This window comes from Scyliorhinus torazame, chromosome 12 (assembly GCF_047496885.1).
Source record: "Scyliorhinus torazame isolate Kashiwa2021f chromosome 12, sScyTor2.1, whole genome shotgun sequence".
NCBI classification, from domain to species: domain Eukaryota; kingdom Metazoa; phylum Chordata; class Chondrichthyes; order Carcharhiniformes; family Scyliorhinidae; genus Scyliorhinus; species Scyliorhinus torazame.
Window position 1 is genome coordinate 136,994,944 of NC_092718.1, and position 18,630 is coordinate 137,013,573.

Genomic DNA, 18,630 nt, shown 5'->3' on the forward strand with positions numbered 1-18,630 from the left:
GATCGGGAGATTACGGTGTGTTAAATGGGACAGTGATCAGGAGATTACGGTGTGTTAAATGGGACTGTGATCGGGAGATTACGGTGCGTTAAATGGGACAGTGATCGGGAGATTACGGTGTGTTAAATGGGACAGTGATCAGGAGATTACGGTGTGTTAAATGGGACTGTGATCGGGAGATTACGGTGTGTTAAATGAGACAGTGATCGGGAGATTACGGTGTGTTAAATGGGACAGTGATCTGGAGATTACGGTGTGTTAAATGGGACTGTGATCGGGAGATTACGGTGTGTTGATCGGGAGATTACGGTGTGTTAAATAGGACAATGATCGGGAGATTACGGTGTGTTAAATGGGACTGTGATTGGGAGATTACGGTGTGTTGATCGGGAAATTACGGTGTGTTAAATGGGACAGTGATCGGGAGATTACGGTGTGTTAAATGGGACAGTGATCGGGAGATTACGGTGTGTTAAATGGGACAGTGATCGGGAGATTACGGTGTGTTAAATGGGACAGTGATCGGGAGATTACGGCGTGTTAAATAGGACAGTGATCAGGAGATTACGGTGTGTTAAATGGGACTGTGATCGGGAGATTACGGTGTGTTAAATGAGACAGTGATCGGGAGATTACGGTGTATTAAATGGGACAGTGATCTGGAGATTACGGTGTGTTAAATGGGACTGTGATCGGGAGATTACGGTGTGTTGATCGGGAGATTACGGTGTGTTAAATAGGACAATGATCGGGAGATTACGGTGTGTTAAATGGGACTGTGATTGGGAGATTACGGTGTGTTGATCGGGAAATTACGGTGTGTTAAATGGGACAGTGATCGGGAGATTACGGTGTGTTAAATGGGACAGTGATCGGGAGATTACGGTGTGTTAAATGGGACAGTGATCGGGAGATTACGGCGTGTTAAATAGGACAGTGATCAGGAGATTACGGTGTGTTAAATGGGACAGTGATCGGGAGATTACGGTGTGTTAAATGGGACAGTGATAGGGAGATTACGGCGTGTTAAATGGGACAGTGATCGGGAGATTACGGTGTGTTAAATGGGACCGTGATCAGGAGATTACGGTGTGTTAAATGGGACAGTGATCGGGAGATTACGGCGTGTTAAATAGGACAGTGATCAGAAGATTACGGTGTGTTAAATGGGACAGTGATCGGGAGATTACGGTGTGTTAAATGGGACAGTGATCGGGAGATTACGGCGTGTTAAATGGGACAGTGATCGGGAGATTACGGTGTGTTAAATGGGACAGTGATCGGGAGATTACGGTGTGTTAAATGGGACTGTGATCGGGAGATTACGGTGTGTTAAATGGGACAGTGATCAGGAGATTACGGTGTGTTAAATGGGACTGTGATCGGGAGATTACGGTGTGTTAAATGGGACAGTGATCGGGAGATTACGGTGTATTAAATGGGACAGTGATCTGGAGATTACGGTGTGTTAAATGGGACTGTGATCGGGAGATTACGGTGTGTTGATCGGGAGATTACGGTGTGTTAAATAGGACAATGATCGTGAGATTACGGTGTGTTAAATGGGACAGTGATCGGGAGATTGACAGGATACAGTGTGCGTTAAATGACAATAATTAATAATAATAATAATCTAGATTGTCACAAGTAGGCTTAAATTAACACTGCAATGAAATTACTGTGAAAAGCCCCTCGTCGCCTGTTCGGGTACACAGAGGAAGAATTCAGAATGACCAAATTATCTAACAGCACATCTTTCGGGACTTGTGGGAGGAAACCGGAGCACACGGAGGAAACTCACGCAGACACAGGGAGAACGTGCATACTCCGCACAGACAGTGACCCAGCCGGGAATCGTACCTGGGACACTGCCGTTGTGAAGCCACAGTGCTAACCACTGTGCTACCGTGCTGTTAAATGGGACAGTGATCGGGAGATTGAGGGATTATAGTGTCTGTTAAATAGTCATGGAGAGGGATAGGAACACACAGTATGGGAAGGTATTTAATTGGGGGAGGGGATATTATACTTCGATTAGACAGGAGCTGAGGAGCATAAAGTGGGAACAGTTGTTCTTGGGGAAATGCACAACAGTAATGTGGGGGTTGTTCAAGGAGCACTTGCTGCAAGTGCTGGATAGGTTTGTCCCACTGAGATGAGGAAGGAATGGAAAGGTGAAGGAGCCTTGGATGACAAGAGAAGTGGAGCTTCTGGTCAAGAGGAAGAAGGAAGCTTACGTAAGGTTGCGGAAGCAAGGATCTGACTCGGCTCCAGAGGGTTACAAGGTGGCCAGGAAGGAACTCAAAAAAGGACTCAGGAGAGCTAGAAGGGGGCATGAAAAAGCACTGGCGGGATAGATTAGGGAAAACCTCAAGGCGTTCCAAACTTACTTGAGAAATAAGAGGATGATCAGAGTGAGAGTAGGGCCGATCAGGGATAGTGGAGGGAACTTGTGCCTTGAGTCTGAAGACGTAGGGGAGGCCCTACATGAATATTTTGCTTCAGTATTCACTAGAGAGAGGGACCTTGTTGCTCGTGAGAACAGCGTGAACCAGGTTAATAGGGTTGATATTAAGAAAGAGGTTGTGCTGGAAATTTTGAAAAGCAAAAGGATAGATACGTCCCCTGGACCTGACGGGATATACCCAAGGTTACTACGGGAAGCAAAGGAGGAGATTGCTGCGCCGTCGGCAATGATCTTTGCATCCTCACTCTCCACTGGAGTAGTACCGGATGATTGGAGGGAGGCGAATGTTGTTCCCCTGATCAAGAAAGGGAATAGGGAAATCCCTGGGAATTACAGACCAGTCAGTCTTATGTCTGTAGTGAGCAAAATATTGGAAAGGATTCTGAGAGATAGAATTCATGATTATTTAGAAAAACATAGTTTGATTAAAGATAGTCAGCATGGCTTTGTGAGGGGCAGGTCATGCCTCACAAGCCTCATTGAATTCTTTGAGGATGTGACGAGACACATTGATGAAGATCGGGCAGTGGATGTGGTGTATATGGATTTCAGTGAGTCATTTGATAAGGTTCCCCATGGTAGGCTCATTCAGAAAGTTAGGGGGCATGGGATACAGGGAAATTTGGCTATCTGGATACAGAATTGACTGGCCGAAAGAAGACAGCGAGTGGTAGTGGATCGAAAGTATTCCGCCTGGAGGTCGGTAACCAGTGGTGTCCTGCAGGGATCTGTTCTGGGACCTCCGCTAGAACATAGAACATACAGTGCAGAAGGCCATTCGGCCCATCGAGTCTGCACCGACCCACTTAAGCCCTCACTTCCCCCCTATCCCCCCGTAACCCAATAATCCCTCCTAACCTTTTTGGTCACCAAGGGCAATTTATCATGGCCAATCCACCTAACCTGCACGTCTTTGGACTGTGGGAGGAAACCAGAGCACCCGGAGGAAACCCACGCAGACACGGGGAGAATGTGCAGACTCCGCACAGACAGTGACCCAGCGGGGAATCGAACCTGGGACCCTGGCGCTGTGAAGCCACAGTGTTATCCACTTGTGCTACCGCGCTCTTTGTGATTTTTATAAATAACTTGTATGAGGAGGTGGAAGGGTGGGTTAGTAAGTTTGCCGATGACACAAAGGTTGGTGGAGTTGTAGATAGTGTTGAGGGCTGTTGCAGGTTACAACAGAACATTAACAGGATGCAGAACTGGGCTGAGAAGTGCCAGATGGAGTTCAACCTTGATAAATGTGAAGTGATTCATTTTGGAAGGTCGAATTTGAATGCTGAATACAGGGTTCAAGGAAGGATTCTTGGAAGTGTGGAGGAACAGAGGGATCTTGGGGTCCATGTACATAGATCCCTCAAAGTTGCTACCCAGATCAATCGGGTTGTTAAGAAGACGTATGGTGTGTTGGCTTTCCTAAACCGGGGAATTGAGTTTAAGAGCCGCGAGGTTTTGCTGCAGCTTTATAGAACCCTGGTTAGACCACATTTGGAATATTTAGTTCTTGTTGCCTCATTATAGGAAGGATGCGGATGCTTTGGAGAGGGTGCAGAGGAGATTTACCAGGATGCTGCCTGTGCTGGAGGGCATGTCTTATGAAGAAAGGTTGAGGGAGCTAGGGCTTTTCTCACTGGAGTGAAGAAGGCAGAGAGGTGACTTGATAGAGGTGTACAAGGTGATGAGAGGCATGGATAGAGTGGATAGCCAGAGACTTTTCCCCAGGGCGGAAATGGCTGTCACGAGGGGATATAATTTTAAGGTGATTGGAGGAAGGTATAGGGGAGGTGTCAGAGGTCGGTTCTTTACACAGTGGTTGGTGCGTGGAATGCACTGCCAGCAGAGGTGGTGGAGTCAGAGTCATTCGGGATATTTAAGCGACTCTTAGACAGGCACATGGACAGGTGTAGGTTAGGTTGATCTTAGATTGATAGTTGATCTGCTATTTGTGATTTCTATCAATGACTTGGAGGAGGAGGCTGAAGGGTGGGTCAGTAAATTTGCTGATGACAACAAGATTGGTGGAGTAGTGGAGGAGGAGGAGGAGGGCTGCTGTAGGCTGCAAAGAGACATTGATTGGATGCAGAGCTGGGCCGAAAAATGGCAGATGGAGTTTAACCCTGATAAGTGTGAGGTGATTCATTTTGGTGGGACAAATTTGAATGCGGATTACAGGGTTAATGGCAGGGTTCTGAGGAATGTGGAGGAACAGAGAGATCTTGGGGTTCATGTCCACAGATCTCTGAAGGTTGCCACTCAAGTGGATAGAGCCGTGAAGAAGGCCTATAGTGTGTTAGCGTTTATTAACAGGGGGCTTGAGTTTAAGAGCCGTGGGGTTATGCTGCAACTGTACATAACCCTGGTGAGACCACATTAGTATTGTGTGCAGTTCTAGTCACCTCACTATAGGAAGGATGTGGAAGCATTGGAAAGGGTGCAAAGGAGATTTACCAGGATGCTGCCTGGTTTGGAGGATAGGTCTTATGAGGAAAGGTTGAGGGAGCTCGGGCTTTTCTCTTTGGAGCGGTGGAGGATGAGAGGCGACAAAATAGAGGTTTATAAGATGAGGGGGATAGATAGAGTGGACGTTCAGAGATTATTTCCTCGGGTGGATGCAGAGGTTACAAGGGGGCATAACTATAAGGTTCAGGGTGGGAGAGATAGGAGGGATGTCCGAGGTAGGTTCTTTATTCAGAGAGTGGTCAGGGTGTGGAATGGACTGCCTGCTGTGATAGTGGAGTCGGACACTTTAGGAACTTTCAAGCGGTTATTGGATAGGCACATGGGGCACACCAGAATGACAGGGAGTGGGATAGGTTTCGGACAATGCTCGGCACAACATCGAGGGCCGAAGGGCCTGTTCTGTGCTGTACTGTTCTTTGTTCTATGTAGATTAGGATAAATGGTCGGCACAACATCGTGGACCGAAGGGTCTGTACTGTGCTGTACTGTTCTATGATCGGGAGATTGAGGGGTTATAGTGTGTGTTAAATGGGACAGTGATCGGGTGTTTGAGGGGTTATAGTGTGTGTTAAATGGGACACTGATCGGTAGATTGAGGGGTTATAGTGTGTTAAATGGGACAGTGACCGGGAGATGGAGGGGTTATAGAGTGTGTTAAATGGGACTGTGATTGGGAGATTGAGGGGTTATAGTGTGTGTTAAATGGGACAGTGATCGGGTGTTTGAGGGGTTATAGAGTGTGTTAAATGGGACTGTGATTGGGAGATTGAGGGGTTATAGTGTGTGTTAAATGGGACTGTGATCGGTAGATTGAGGGGTTATAGCGTGGGTTAAATGGGCCAGTGATCGGGTGTTTGAGGGATTATAGTGTGTGTTAAATGGGACACTGATCGGTAGATTGAGGGGTTATAGTGTGTGTTAAATGGGACACTGATCGGTAGATTGAGGGGTTATAGTGTGTGTTAAATGGGAGAGATCGGGAGATTGAGGGTTTATAATGTGTGAAATGGGATAGTGACCGGGAGATTGAGGGTTTATAATGTGTGAAATGGGAGAGATCAGGAGGATTGAGGGTTTATAATGTGTGAAATGGGAGAGATCGGGAGATTGAGGGTTTATAATGTGTGAAATGGGACAGTGATCGGGAGACTGAAGGTTTGTAATGTGTGAAATGGGAGTGATCGGGAGATTGAGGGTTTATAATGTGTGAAATGGGAGAGATCGGGAGATTGAGGGTTTATAATGTGTGAAATGGGACAGTGATCGGGAGTTTGAGGGTTTATAATGTGTGAAATGGGAGAGATCGGGAGATTGAGGGTTTATAATGTGTGAAATGGGACAGTGATCGGGAGATTGAGGGGTTATAGTGTGTGAAATGGGAGAGATCGGGAGATTGAGGGTTTATAATGTGTGAAATGGGATAGTGATCGGGAGATTGAGGGTTTATAATGTGTGAAATGGGAGTGATCGGGAGATTGAGGGTTTATAATGTGTGAAATGGGAGAGATCGGGAGATTGAGGGTTTATAATGTGTGAAATGGGAGTGATCGGGAGATTGAGGGTTTATAATGTGTGAAATGGGAGAGATCGGGAGATTGAGGGTTTATAATGTGTGAAATGGGACAGTGATCGGGAGTTTGAGGGTTTATAATGTGTGAAATGGGAGAGATCAGGAGATTGAGGGTTTATAATGTGTGAAATGGGAGTGATCGGGAGATTGAGGGTTTATAATGTGTGATATGGGACAGTGATCGGGAGATTGAGGGTTTATAATGTGTGAAATGGGAGAGATCAGGAGATTGAGGGTTTATAATGTGTGAAATGGGAGTGATCGGGAGATTGAGGGTTTATAATGTGTGATATGGGACAGTGATCGGGAGATTGAGGGTTTATAATGTGTGAAATGGGACAGTGATCGGGAGTTTGAGGGTTTATAATGTGTGAAATGGGAGAGATCGGGAGATTGAGGGTTTATAATGTGTGAAATGGGACAGTGATCGGGAGATTGAGGGTTTATAATGTGTGAAATGGGACAGTGATCGGGAGACTGAAGGTTTGTAATGTGTGAAATGGGAGTGATCGGGAGATTGAGGGTTTATAATGTGTGAAATGGGAGAGATCGGGAGATTGAGGGTTTATAATGTGTGAAATGGGAGTGATCGGGAGTTTGAGGGTTTATAATGTGTGAAATGGGAGAGATCGGGAGATTGAGGGTTTATAATGTGTGAAATGGGAGAGATCGGGAGATTGAGGGTTTATAATGTGTGAAATGGGACAGTGATCGGGAGTTTGAGGGTTTATAATGTGTGAAATGGGAGAGATCGGGAGATTGAGGGTTTATAATGTGTGAAATGGGACAGTGATCGGGAGTTTGAGGGTTTATAATGTGTGAAATGGGAGAGATCGGGAGATTGAGGGTTTATAATGTGTGAAATGGGAGAGATCGGGAGATTGAGGGTTTATAATGTGTGGAATGGGAGAGATCGGGAGATTGAGGGTTTATAATGTGTGAAATGGGACAGTGATCGGGAGATTGAGGGTTTATAATGTGTGATATGGGACAGTGATCGGGAGATTGAGGGTTTATAATGTGTGATATGGGACAGTGATCGGGAGTTTGAGGGTTTATAATGTGTGAAATGGGAGAGATCGGGAGATTGAGGGTTTATAATGTGTGAAATGGGACAGTGATCGGGAGTTTGAGGGTTTATAATGTGTGAAATGGGAGAGATCGGGAGATTGAGGGTTTATAATGTGTGAAATGGGAGTGATCGGGAGATTGAGGGTTTATAATGTGTGAAATGGGAGTGATCGGGAGATTGAGGGTTTATAATGTGTGATATGGGACAGTGATCGGGAGATTGAGGGTTTATAATGTGTGATATGGGACAGTGATCGGGAGATTGAGGGTTTATAATGTGTGAAATGGGAGAGATCGGGAGATTGAGGGTTTATAATGTGTGATATGGGACAGTGATCGGGAGATTGAGGGTTTATAATGTGTGAAATGGGAGTGATCGGGAGATTGAGGGTTTATAATGTGTGAAATGGGAGTGATCAGGAGATTGAGGGTTTATAATGTGTGAAATGGGACAGTGATCGGGAGTTTGAGGGTTTATAATGTGTGAAATGGGAGAGATCGGGAGATTGAGGGTTTATAATGTGTGAAATGGGAGTGATCGGGAGATTGAGGGTTTATAATGTGTGAAATGGGAGTGATCGGGAGATTGAGGGTTTATAATGTGTGAAATGGGACAGTGATCGGGAGATTGAGGGGTTATAGTGTGTGAAATGGGAGAGATCGGGAGATTGAGGGTTTATAATGTGTGAAATGGGAGAGATCGGGAGATTGAGGGTTTATAATGTGTGAAATGGGACAGTGATCGGGAGATTGAGGGTTTATAATGTGTGAAATGGGAGTGATCGGGAGATTGAGGGTTTATAATGTGTGAAATGGGAGAGATCGGGAGATTGAGGGTTTATAATGTGTGAAATGGGAGAGATCGGGAGATTGAGGGTTTATAATGTGTGAAATGGGACAGTGATCGGGAGATTGAGGGTTTATAATGTGTGAAATGGGAGAGATCGGGAGATTCAGGGTTTATAATGTGTGATATGGGACAGTGATCGGGAGATTGAGGGTTTATAATGTGTGAAATGGGAGTGATCGGGAGATTGAGGGTTTATAATGTGTGAAATGGGAGAGATCGGGAGATTGAGGGTTTATAATGTGTGAAATGGGAGAGATCGGGAGATTGAGGGTTTATAATGTGTGAAATGGGACAGTGATCGGGAGATTGAGGGTTTATAATGTGTGAAATGGGAGAGATCGGGAGATTCAGGGTTTATAATGTGTGATATGGGACAGTGATCGGGAGATTGAGGGTTTATAATGTGTGAAATGGGAGAGATCGGGAGATTGAGGGTTTATAATGTGTGAAATGGGAGAGATCGGGAGATTGAGGGTTTATAATGTGTGAAATGGGAGAGATCGGGAGATTGAGGGTTTATAATGTGTGAAATGGGACAGTGATCGGGAGTTTGAGGGTTTATAATGTGTGATATGGGACAGTGATCGGGAGATTGAGGGTTTATAATGTGTGAAATGGGATAGTGATCGGGAGATTGAGGGTTTATAATGTGTGAAATGGGAGAGATCGGGAGATTGAGGGTTTATAATGTGTGAAATGGGAGAGATCGGGAGATTGAGGGTTTATAATGTGTTAAATGGGACAGTGATCGGGAGATTGAGGGGTTATAGTGTGTGAAATGGGAGAGATCGGGAGATTGAGGGTTTATAATGTGTGAAATGGGAGAGATCGGGAGATTGAGCGTTTATAATGTGTGAAATGGGACAGTGATCGGGAGATTGAGGGTTTATAATGTGTGATATGGGACAGTGATCGGGAGATTGAGGGTTTATAATGTGTGAAATGGGACAGTGATCGGGAGATTGAGGGTTTATAATGTGTGAAATGGGAGAGATCAGGAGGATTGAGGGTTTGTAATGTGTGAAATGGGAGAGATCGGGAGATTGAGGGTTTATAATGTGTGAAATGGGACAGTGATCGGGAGATTGAGGGTTTATAATGTGTGAAATGGGAGAGATCGGGAGATTGAGGGTTTATAATGTGTGAAATGGGAGAGATCGGGAGATTGAGGGTTTATAATGTGTGAAATGGGAGAGATCGGGAGATTGAGGGTTTATAATGTGTGAAATGGGAGAGATCGGGAGAATGAGGGTTTATAATGTGTGAAATGGGACAGTGATCGGGAGATTGAGGGTTTATAATGTGTTAAATGGGACAGTGATCGGGAGATTGAGGGGTTATAGTGTGTGAAATGGGAGTGATCGGGAGATTGAGGGTTTATAATGTGTGAAATGGGAGAGATCGGGAGATTGAGGGTTTATAATGTGTGATATGGGACAGTGATCGGGAGATTGAGGGTTTATAATGTGTGAAATGGGAGTGATCGGGAGATTGAGGGTTTATAATGTGTGAAATGGGAGAGATCGGGAGATTGAGGGTTTATAATGTGTTAAATGGGACAGTGATCGGGAGATTGAGGGGTTATAGTGTGTGAAATGGGAGTGATCGGGAGATTGAGGGTTTATAATGTGTGAAATGGGAGAGATCGGGAGATTGAGGGTTTATAATGTGTGATATGGGACAGTGATCGGGAGATTGAGGGTTTATAATGTGTGAAATGGGAGTGATCGGGAGATTGAGGGTTTATAATGTGTGAAATGGGAGAGATCGGGAGATTGAGGGTTTATAATGTGTGATATGGGACAGTGATCGGGAGATTGAGGGTTTATAATGTGTGAAATGGGAGTGATCGGGAGATTGAGGGTTTATAATGTGTGAAATGGGAGAGATCGGGAGATTGAGGGTTTATAATGTGTGAAATGGGATAGTGATCGGGAGATTGAGGGTTTATAATGTGTGAAATGGGAGTGATCGGGAGACTGAAGGTTTGTAATGTGTGAAATGGGACAGTGATTGGGAGTTTGAGGGTTTATAATGTGTGAAGTGGGAGAGATCGGGAGATTGAGGGTTTATAATGTGTGAAATGGGATAGTGATCAGAGGATCGAGGGATGAGTGTCCGTTGTAGTGTGTGTTAAATGGGGCAGTGATCGGAAGATTGAGGGGCTAAAGTTTGTGTGTTAAATGGAACGGTGATTGGGAGATTAAGGGGGTGGAGGAGTTACAGGGGAGCAGATAGTCTCCCCGAGGATAACGCATGTTAAATCATTCTCAGGCAATTCCGCTCCCTACTGAAACTCACCTTTGACCAGGGATGTGCTTTAATTTGGGGGAATTTGAACTCTGTATAGTTGGGATTCATTTCACGGATCTGCTCCCGTGTGGGTGTTCCCAGTACCTGCACAAATAAGAGGGCGGTAGTAAATACTCAAGAGAGGATACAGAAGGAATCAGGTGCAGAAAGAGAGCAAGCAAGAGAGCGCCAGAGGTCAAAGAAGGGGAGCGGCAGAGGTCAGAGAGGGGGAGTGGCAGGTCAAAGAAGGGGAGCGCCAGAGCTCAAAGAGACGGTGTCCCAGAGGTCAGAGAGAGAGGAAGAGTAGTGGGCATGGGGAAGCGAGTGGGTACGGGGGGGGGGGGGCGAGGCGTTCCAGGGTGGGGCGGGAGGGGAAGCGAGGGGGTCCGGGGGGGGGGGAAGAGAGGGCGTCCGGGGGGGGGGGGAAGAGAGGGAGTCCGGGGGGGGAAGAGTGGGAGTCCAGGGGGGGAAGAGAGGGAGTCCGGGGGGGGAAGAGAGGGTGTCCGGGGGGGGAAGAGAGGGAGTCCAGGGGGGGAAGAGAGGGTGTCCAGGGGGGGAAGAGAGGGTGTCCAGGGGGGGAAGAGAGGGTGTCCAGGGGGGGAAGAGAGGGTGTCCAGGGGGGGAAGAGAGGGTGTCCAGGGGGGGGAAGAGAGGGCGTCCAGGGGGGGAAGCAAGCACGTGCCAGAGGTCAAAGAGGGGGAGAGGCAGAGATCAGAGAGGGAGAGCGCCAGAGGTCAAAGAGGGGCAGTGGCAGGTCCATGGGGGGAAGCGATGGGGCATGGGGGGAAGCGATGGGGCCCGGGGGGAAGCGATGGGGCCCGGGGGGAAGAGAAGGGGTCCGGGGAGGAAGCGATGTGAGAACGACGGGGCCCGAGGGGGGAATGACAGGGTCCGGGGGGGAAGCGAGGGGGTCCGGGGGGGGGAGAAAGCGAGGGGGTCCGGGGGGGGGAGAAAGTGAGGGGGGGGGGGGGGGGGGGAAAGTGAGGGGGTCCGGGGGGGGGGGGGGGGGGGAAAGTGAGGGGGTCCGGGGGGGGGGGGGGGAAGTGAGGGGGTCCGGGGGGGGGGGGGAAGCGAGGGGGTCCGGGGGGGGAAGAGAGGGTGTCCAGGGGGGGAAGAGAGGGTGTCCAGGGGGGGAAGAGAGGGTGTCCAGGGGGGGAAGAGAGGGTGTCCAGGGGGGGGAAGAGAGGGCGTCCAGGGGGGGAAGCAAGCACGTGCCAGAGGTCAAAGAGGGGGAGAGGCAGAGATCAGAGAGGGAGAGCGCCAGAGGTCAAAGAGGGGCAGTGGCAGGTCCATGGGGGGAAGCGATGGGGCATGGGGGGAAGCGATGGGGCCCGGGGGGAAGCGATGGGGCCCGGGGGGAAGAGAAGGGGTCCGGGGAGGAAGCGATGTGAGAACGACGGGGCCCGAGGGGGGAATGACAGGGTCCGGGGGGGAAGCGAGGGGGTCCGGGGGGGGGAGAAAGCGAGGGGGTCCGGGGGGGGGAGAAAGTGAGGGGGGGGGGGGGGGGGGAGAAAGTGAGGGGGTCCGGGGGGGGGGGGGGGGGAAAGTGAGGGGGTCCGGGGGGGGGGGGGGGAAGTGAGGGGGTCCGGGGGGGGGGGGAAGCGAGGGGGTCCGGGGGGGGGGAAGCGAGGGGGTCCGGGGGGGGGGGGAAGCGAGGGGGTCCGGGGGGGGGGGGAAGCGAGGGGGTCCGGGGGGGGGGGGAAGCGAGGGGGTCCGGGGGGAGAAGCGAGGGGGTCCGGGGGGGGGGAAGCGAGGGGGTCCGGGGGAGAAGCGAGGGGGTCCAGGGGGGGGAAGCGAGGGGGTCCAGGGGGGGGGGAAGAGAGGGCGTCCAGGGGGGGGGGAAAGAGAGGGCATCCAGGGGGGGAAGAGAGGGCGTCCAGGGGGGGAAGAGAGGGCGTCCAGGGGTGGAAGAGAGAGGGTCCAGGGGGGGAAGAGAGGGCGTCCAGGGGGGGAAGCAAGCACGTGCCAGAGGTCAAAGAGGGGGAGAGGCAGAGATCAGAGAGGGAGAGCGCCAGAGGTCCAAGAGGGGCAGTGGCAGGTCCATGGGGGGAAGCGATGGGGCCCGGGGGGAAGCAAAGGGGTCCGGGGAGGAAGCGATGTGAGAGCGACGGGGTCCGACGGGGGAATGACGGGGTCCGGGGGGGGAAGCGAGGGGGTCCGGGGGGGAAGCGACGGGGTCCGGGGGGGAAGCGACGGGGTCCGGGGGGGAAGCGACGGGGTCCGGGGGGAAGCGACGGGGTCCGGGGGGGGGGGGAAGCGACGGGGTCCGGGGGGGGGGGAAGCGAGGGGGTCCGGGGGGGGGGGGGAAGCGAGGGGGTCCGGGGGGGGGGGGGAAGCGAGGGGGTCCGGGGGGGGAAGCGAGGGGGTCCAGGGGGGGAAGCGAGGGGGTCCAGGGGGGGAAGCGAGGGGGTCCAGGGGGGGGAAGCGAGGCGGTCCAGGGGGGGGGAAGCGAGGCGGTCCGGGGGGGAAGCGAGGGGGTCCAGGGGGGGAAGCGAGGGGGTCCAGGGGGGGAAGCGAGGGGGTCCAGGGGGGGGGGAAGCGAGGCGGTCCGGGGGGGAAGCGAGGGGGTCCAGGGGGGGAAGCGAGGGGGTCCAGGGGGGGGAAGAGAGGGCATCCAGGGGGGGAAGAGAGGGCGTCCAGGGGGGGAAGAGAGGGCGTCCAGGGGGGGAAGCAAGCACGTGCCAGAGGTCAAAGAGGGGGAGAGGCAGAGATCAGAAAGGGAGAGCGCCAGAGGTCAAAGAGGGGCAGTAGCCGGTCCATGGGGGGAAGCGATGGGGCCCGGGGGGAAGCGAAGGGGTCCGGGGAGGAAGCGATGTGAGAGCGACGGGGTCCGAGGGGGGAATGACATGGTCCGGGGGGGAAGCGACGGGGTCCGGGGGGGAAGCGAGGGGGTCCGGGGGGGAAGCGAGGGGGTCCGGGGGGGGGGGAAGCGAGGGGGTCCGGGGGGGGGGGAAGCGAGGGGGTCCGGGGGGGGGGGGAAGCGAGGGGGTCCGGGGGGGGGGAAGCGAGGGGGTCCGGGGGGGGGGAAGCGAGGGGGTCCGGGGGGGGGGGAAGCGAGGGGGTCCGGGGGGGGGGGAAGCGAGGGGGTCCGGGGGGGGGGGAAGCGAGGGGGTCCGGGGGGGGGGGAAACGAGGGGGTCCGGGGGGGGGGGGAAGCGAGGGGGTCCGGGGGGGGGGGGGGGAAGCGAGGGGGTCCGGGGGAGGGGGGGGGAAGCGAGGGGGTCCGGGGGAGGGGGGGGGAAGCGAGGGGGTCCGGGGGAGTGGGGGGGAAGCGAGGGGGTCCGGGGGGGGGGAAGCGAGGGGATCCAGGGGGGGAAGCGAGGGGGTCCAGGGGGGGAAGCGAGGGGGTCCAGGGGGGGAAGCGAGGGGGTCCAGGGGGGGAAGCGAGGGGGTCCAGGGGGGGGGGGGGGAAGAGAGAGGGTCCAGGGGGGGAAGAGAGGGGGGAAAGAGAGGGGGGGAAGAGAGAGGGTCCAGGGGGGGAAGAGAGGGGGGGAAGAGAGGGGGGGAAGAGGGGGGGGAAGAGAGGGGGGGAAGCGGGGGGGAAGCGGGGGGGGAAGAGAGGGGGGGAAGAGAGGGCGTCCAGGGGGGGGGAAGAGAGGGCGTCCAGGGGGGGGGGAAGAGAGGGCGTCCAGGGGGGGGGGAAGAGAGGGCGTCCAGGGGGGGGGGAAGAGAGGGCGTCCAGGGGGGGGGAAGAGAGGGGGTCCAGGGGGGGGGAAGAGAGGGGGTCCAGGGGGGGGGAAGAGAGGGGGTCCAGGGGGGGGGAAGAGAGGGGGTCCGGGGGGGGAAGAGAGGGAGTCCGGGGGGGGAAAGAGAGGGCGTCCGGGGGGGGGGGGGGGAGAGAGGGCGTCCGGGGGGGGGGGGGGAGAGAGGGCGTCCGGGGGGGGGGGGGGAGAGAGGGCGTCCGGGGGGGGGGGGGAAGAGAGGGCGTCCGGGGGGGGGGGGGAAAGAGAGGGCGTCCGGGGGGGGGGGGGAAAGAGAGGGCGTCCGGGGGGGGGGGGGGGGGAAAGAGAGGGCGTCCGGGGGGGGGGGGGGGGGGAAAGAGAGGGCGTCCGGGGGGGGGGGGGAGAGAGGGAGTCCGGGGGGGGAAGAGAGGGCGTCCGGGGGGGGAAGAGAGGGAGTCCGGGGGGGGAAGAGAGGGCGTCCGGGGGGGGAAGAGAGGGAGTCCGGGGGGGGAAGAGAGGGTGTCCAGGGGGGGAAGAGAGGGCGTCCAGGGGGGGAAGCAAGCACGTGCCAGAGGTCAAAGAGGGGGAGAGGCAGAGATCAGAGAGGGAGAGCGCCAGAGGTCAAAGAGGGGCAGTGGCAGGTCCATGGGGGGAAGCGATGGGGCCCGGGGGGAAGCAAAGGGGTCCGGGGAGGAAGCGATGTGAGAGCGACGGGGTCCGAGGGGGGAGCGACGGGGTCCGAGGGGGGAATGACAGGTTCCGGGGGGGAAGCGAGGGGGTCCGGGGGGGGGGGGGGAAGCGAGGGGGTCCGGGGGGGGGGGGGGGAAGCGAGGGGGTCCGGGGGGGGGGGGGAAGCGAGGGGGTCCGGGGGGGTGGGGAAGCGAGGGGGTCCGGGGGGGGAAGCGAGGGGGTCCGGGGGGGGAAGCGAGGGGGTTCGGGGGGGGGAAGCGAGGGGGTTCGGGGGGGGGGAAGCGAGGGGGTTCAGGGGGGGGGAAGCGAGGGGCTTCGGGGGGGGGAAGCGAGGGGCTTCGGGGGGGGGGAAGCGAGGAGGTCTACGGGGGGGAAGCGAGGGGGTCTACGGGGGGGAAGCGAGGGGGCCTAGGGGGGGAAGCGGGGGGGTTCGGGGGGGGGAAGCGGGGGGGTTCGGGGGGGGGAAGCGGGGGGGTTCGGGGGGGGGAAGCGGGGGGGTTCGGGGGGGGAAGCGGGGGGGTTCGGGGGGGGAAGCGGGGGGGTTCGGGGGGGGAAGCGGGGGGGTTCGGGGGGGGAAGCGGGGGGGTTCGGGGGGGGAAGCGGGGGGGTTCGGTGGGGGGAAGCGGGGGGGTTCGGTGGGGGGAAGCGGGGGGGTTCGGGGGGGGGAAGCGGGGGGGTTCGGGGGGGGGTTCGGGGGGGTTCGGGGGAGGGTTCGGGGGGGTTCGGGGGGGGGTTCGGGGGGGTTCGGGGGGGGGTTCGGGGGGGGAAGGGGGGGGGTTCGGGGGGGGAAGGGGGGGGGGTTCGGGGGGGGAAGGGGGGGGGGTTCGGGGGGGGAAGGGGGGGGGTTCGGGGGGGGAAGGGGGGGGGGTTCGGGGGGGGTTCGGGGGGGGGTTCGGGGGGGGGTTCGGGGGGGGAAGGGGGGGGGTTCGGGGGGGGAAGGGGGGGGGTTCGGGGGGGGTTCGGGGGGGGAAGGGGGGGGGTTCGGGGGGGGGTTCGGGGGGGGGTTCGGGGGGGGGAAGTGGGGGGGAAGTGGGGGGGTTCGGGGGGGGGAAGTGGGGGGGTTCGGGGGGGGGAAGTGGGGGGGTTCGGGGGGGGGAAGTGGGGGGGTTCGGGGGGGGGTTCGGGGGGGGGGAAGTGGGGGGGTTCGGGGGGGGGTTCGGGGGGGGGAAGTGGGGGGGTTCGGGGGGGGGAAGTGGGGGGGTTCGGGGGAGGGGGAAGTGGGGGGGTTCGGGGGAGGGGGAAGTGGGGGGGGTTCGGGGGAGGGGGAAGTGGGGGGGTTCGGGGGAGGGGGAAGTGGGGTGGTTCGGGGGAGGGGGAAGTGGGGGGGTTCGGGAGGGGGGAGCGAGGGGGTTCGGGGCGGGGAGCGAGGGGGTTCGGGGCGGGAAGCGAGGGGGTTCGGGGGGGGAGTGAAGGGGGTCTGGGGGGGGGAAGCGAGGGGGTCCGAATGGAGGCGAGGGAGACGGGGGGGGGGGGGGGGGGGGGGGGAGAGAGAGAGAGAGGGAGGCCGGGGGGAGGGGGGAGCGAGAGTCTCCGTGGGGGGGGGGGGGGGGGGGGAGGGGACAGCGAGGGGGTCCGGGGGGGGGGGAAGCGACGGGGTCCGGGAGGGAAGCGAAGGAGATCCGGGGGAAACAAGAGCGCGGCGGAAGGCGAAGCGGCGGGGAAGGCAAGGGGTTTGCGGGTAGGGGTTGCAAGTGGGCTGGGTAGTGAGCCAGAGGAACTGTGCTGCTGGGGGGGTGGGTGCAGAGGGTGGGTGGAGAGGGTGGGTGGAGAGGGTGGGTGGAGAGGGTGGGTGGGGTGGGGAGAGGGAGGGTGGGTGGGGAGAGGGTGGGTGGGGAGGGTGGTGGAGAGGGTGGGTGGGGAGAGGGTGGGTGGGGTGGGTGGAGTGGGTGGGTGTGGTGGGTGGAGGGGGTGGGTGGGGAGAGAGTGGGTGGAGAGGGTGGGTGGAGAGGGTGGGTAGGGAGAGGGTGGGTGGGGGGGGAGAGGGATGGTGGACAGGGGGGCAGTGGGAACAAAGGGGGGCAGGGTGAATTGAGAAGGGAGAGAGGGAGGAGTGGAAGAGGGGAAGGGGGGATGTGAGAGAGGGGGGAAAGCAGTCGTGCAACAGGAGAGGGTTTTAGATTTATATGACCGATTGCTCCCCCCCATCTCTTCATCCCTGCTTTAAATGGGTGACCCTATATTTTTAAACAATAAGCCCCGAGATCTTTGAAGCCCCTGGAGCTCTGACAAAGAGTCAGCGGACTCAAAACGTTAGCTCTCTTCTCTCCCGACAGATGCTGTCAGACCTGCTGAGATTTTCCAGCATTTTCTCTTTGGTTTCAGATTCCAGCATTTGCAGTAATTTGATTTTAGCCCTCAGTTCTAGATTCCCCAACAAGAGGAAACATCCTCTGCATATCCACCCGGTCAAAAATCCCCCGCAGAATCTTCAACGTTTTGTTCAAGTTCCCACTTAATCTTCTAAACTCCAGTGGATAGAAATCTAACCTGCCCATAAGGCAGCCCCTCCAACCAACCGGACTACCGACCCTCATTAGAAGGTAAAATAAGAGTCCCAACAATTTAGGAGCCAGCCAGGAGTGCGAGAAGGAAGAGACCAAACACCGAGGCATCGGGCAGCGGGTTGACAGAACCGAGTAAAGAGACCCGCCGTTAGAGTCGGGTGACCTCCGACATACCCCTTACGAAAAGGCCTGGGTTGAAATTGCCCCAAGTCCCAGTAACAGACAGGCATCTAACGATAATCTATATGTATTATACAGCGTTATGGATATACATGTGTTGCGATTCCCCCTACTAAAGAATAGTCTACGACTTGAGGCCCGGGGTTAGAAAATACTATTTCAGAGTGGAAATGGCGACCGAAGGTTTGCCTACAACTTTCAGATAACAGAGGGTTATACAGAACAGCAATTTGACTTGACTGAAACCAGTATAGAGATCGAACAGAAATTTTTAAAGTGCAATACTTCCAAAGGACAATGGTCCTTTGATGATATGAGGAGAGTTTGGGGAAAAACTACCCGTATGAGAGATAAAACGGCCCAAATGGTCCCTGATTGTAATGAACCAGCTCCAAAAGTGAAACGAGACTACAGCAAGTACCAACTACGATCGCAAAATAAAAAAACAGAAGGAGCTACTATGGGCAGTCTGTGAGGAGCTAGAGGGAAAGAAACCCAAAATTGAAAAGTTGCAAAGTTCCGAAGAAGTTGCGAGATTCAGACGTGAACTGTCGGAGCTGAAATCGGAAAAAGACGAGCTCCAATTAGTAAATAGCGAGTTAGTATCAGAAAATACAACGCTTAAAGCGGAAGTATCAGGACTTCAATTGGGAGTACAAGGTCTACTTCCCCAGAATAGGGAACTTAAAGAGAAGTTACTGGATAAATGCCTGATCTGGGGGAAAAGTCTTTCCAACGGGCCCTCGACACCCATACAACCTAGGCCCATCCCAGAAACAGTAGATCCAACTCCAGGAGTCTAGCCTCCGCCGGGCCGCGAGGTTATTAAGGCCATTCTCCACGTAAAACGTACCGTCCCAATGAAAAAAAGCCAGCAGC

General features: G+C 55.4%; 1 protein-coding gene across 1 annotated transcript in view; it reads right to left on the reverse strand.

Annotated features, from left to right (window-relative positions):
• LOC140386613 (glycogen synthase kinase-3 beta-like) overlaps nt 1-10,846 on the reverse strand; it is a 326,343-nt gene extending 315,497 nt beyond the window's left edge. The window contains exon 1 of the mRNA XM_072469090.1: nt 10,726-10,846. Coding sequence (XP_072325191.1) covers nt 10,726-10,785 — 60 coding nt within the window. The 5' untranslated portion in view covers nt 10,786-10,846. The remainder of the gene's footprint in view (nt 1-10,725) is intronic.
• Between the last annotated feature and the right edge of the window lie 7,784 nt (nt 10,847-18,630).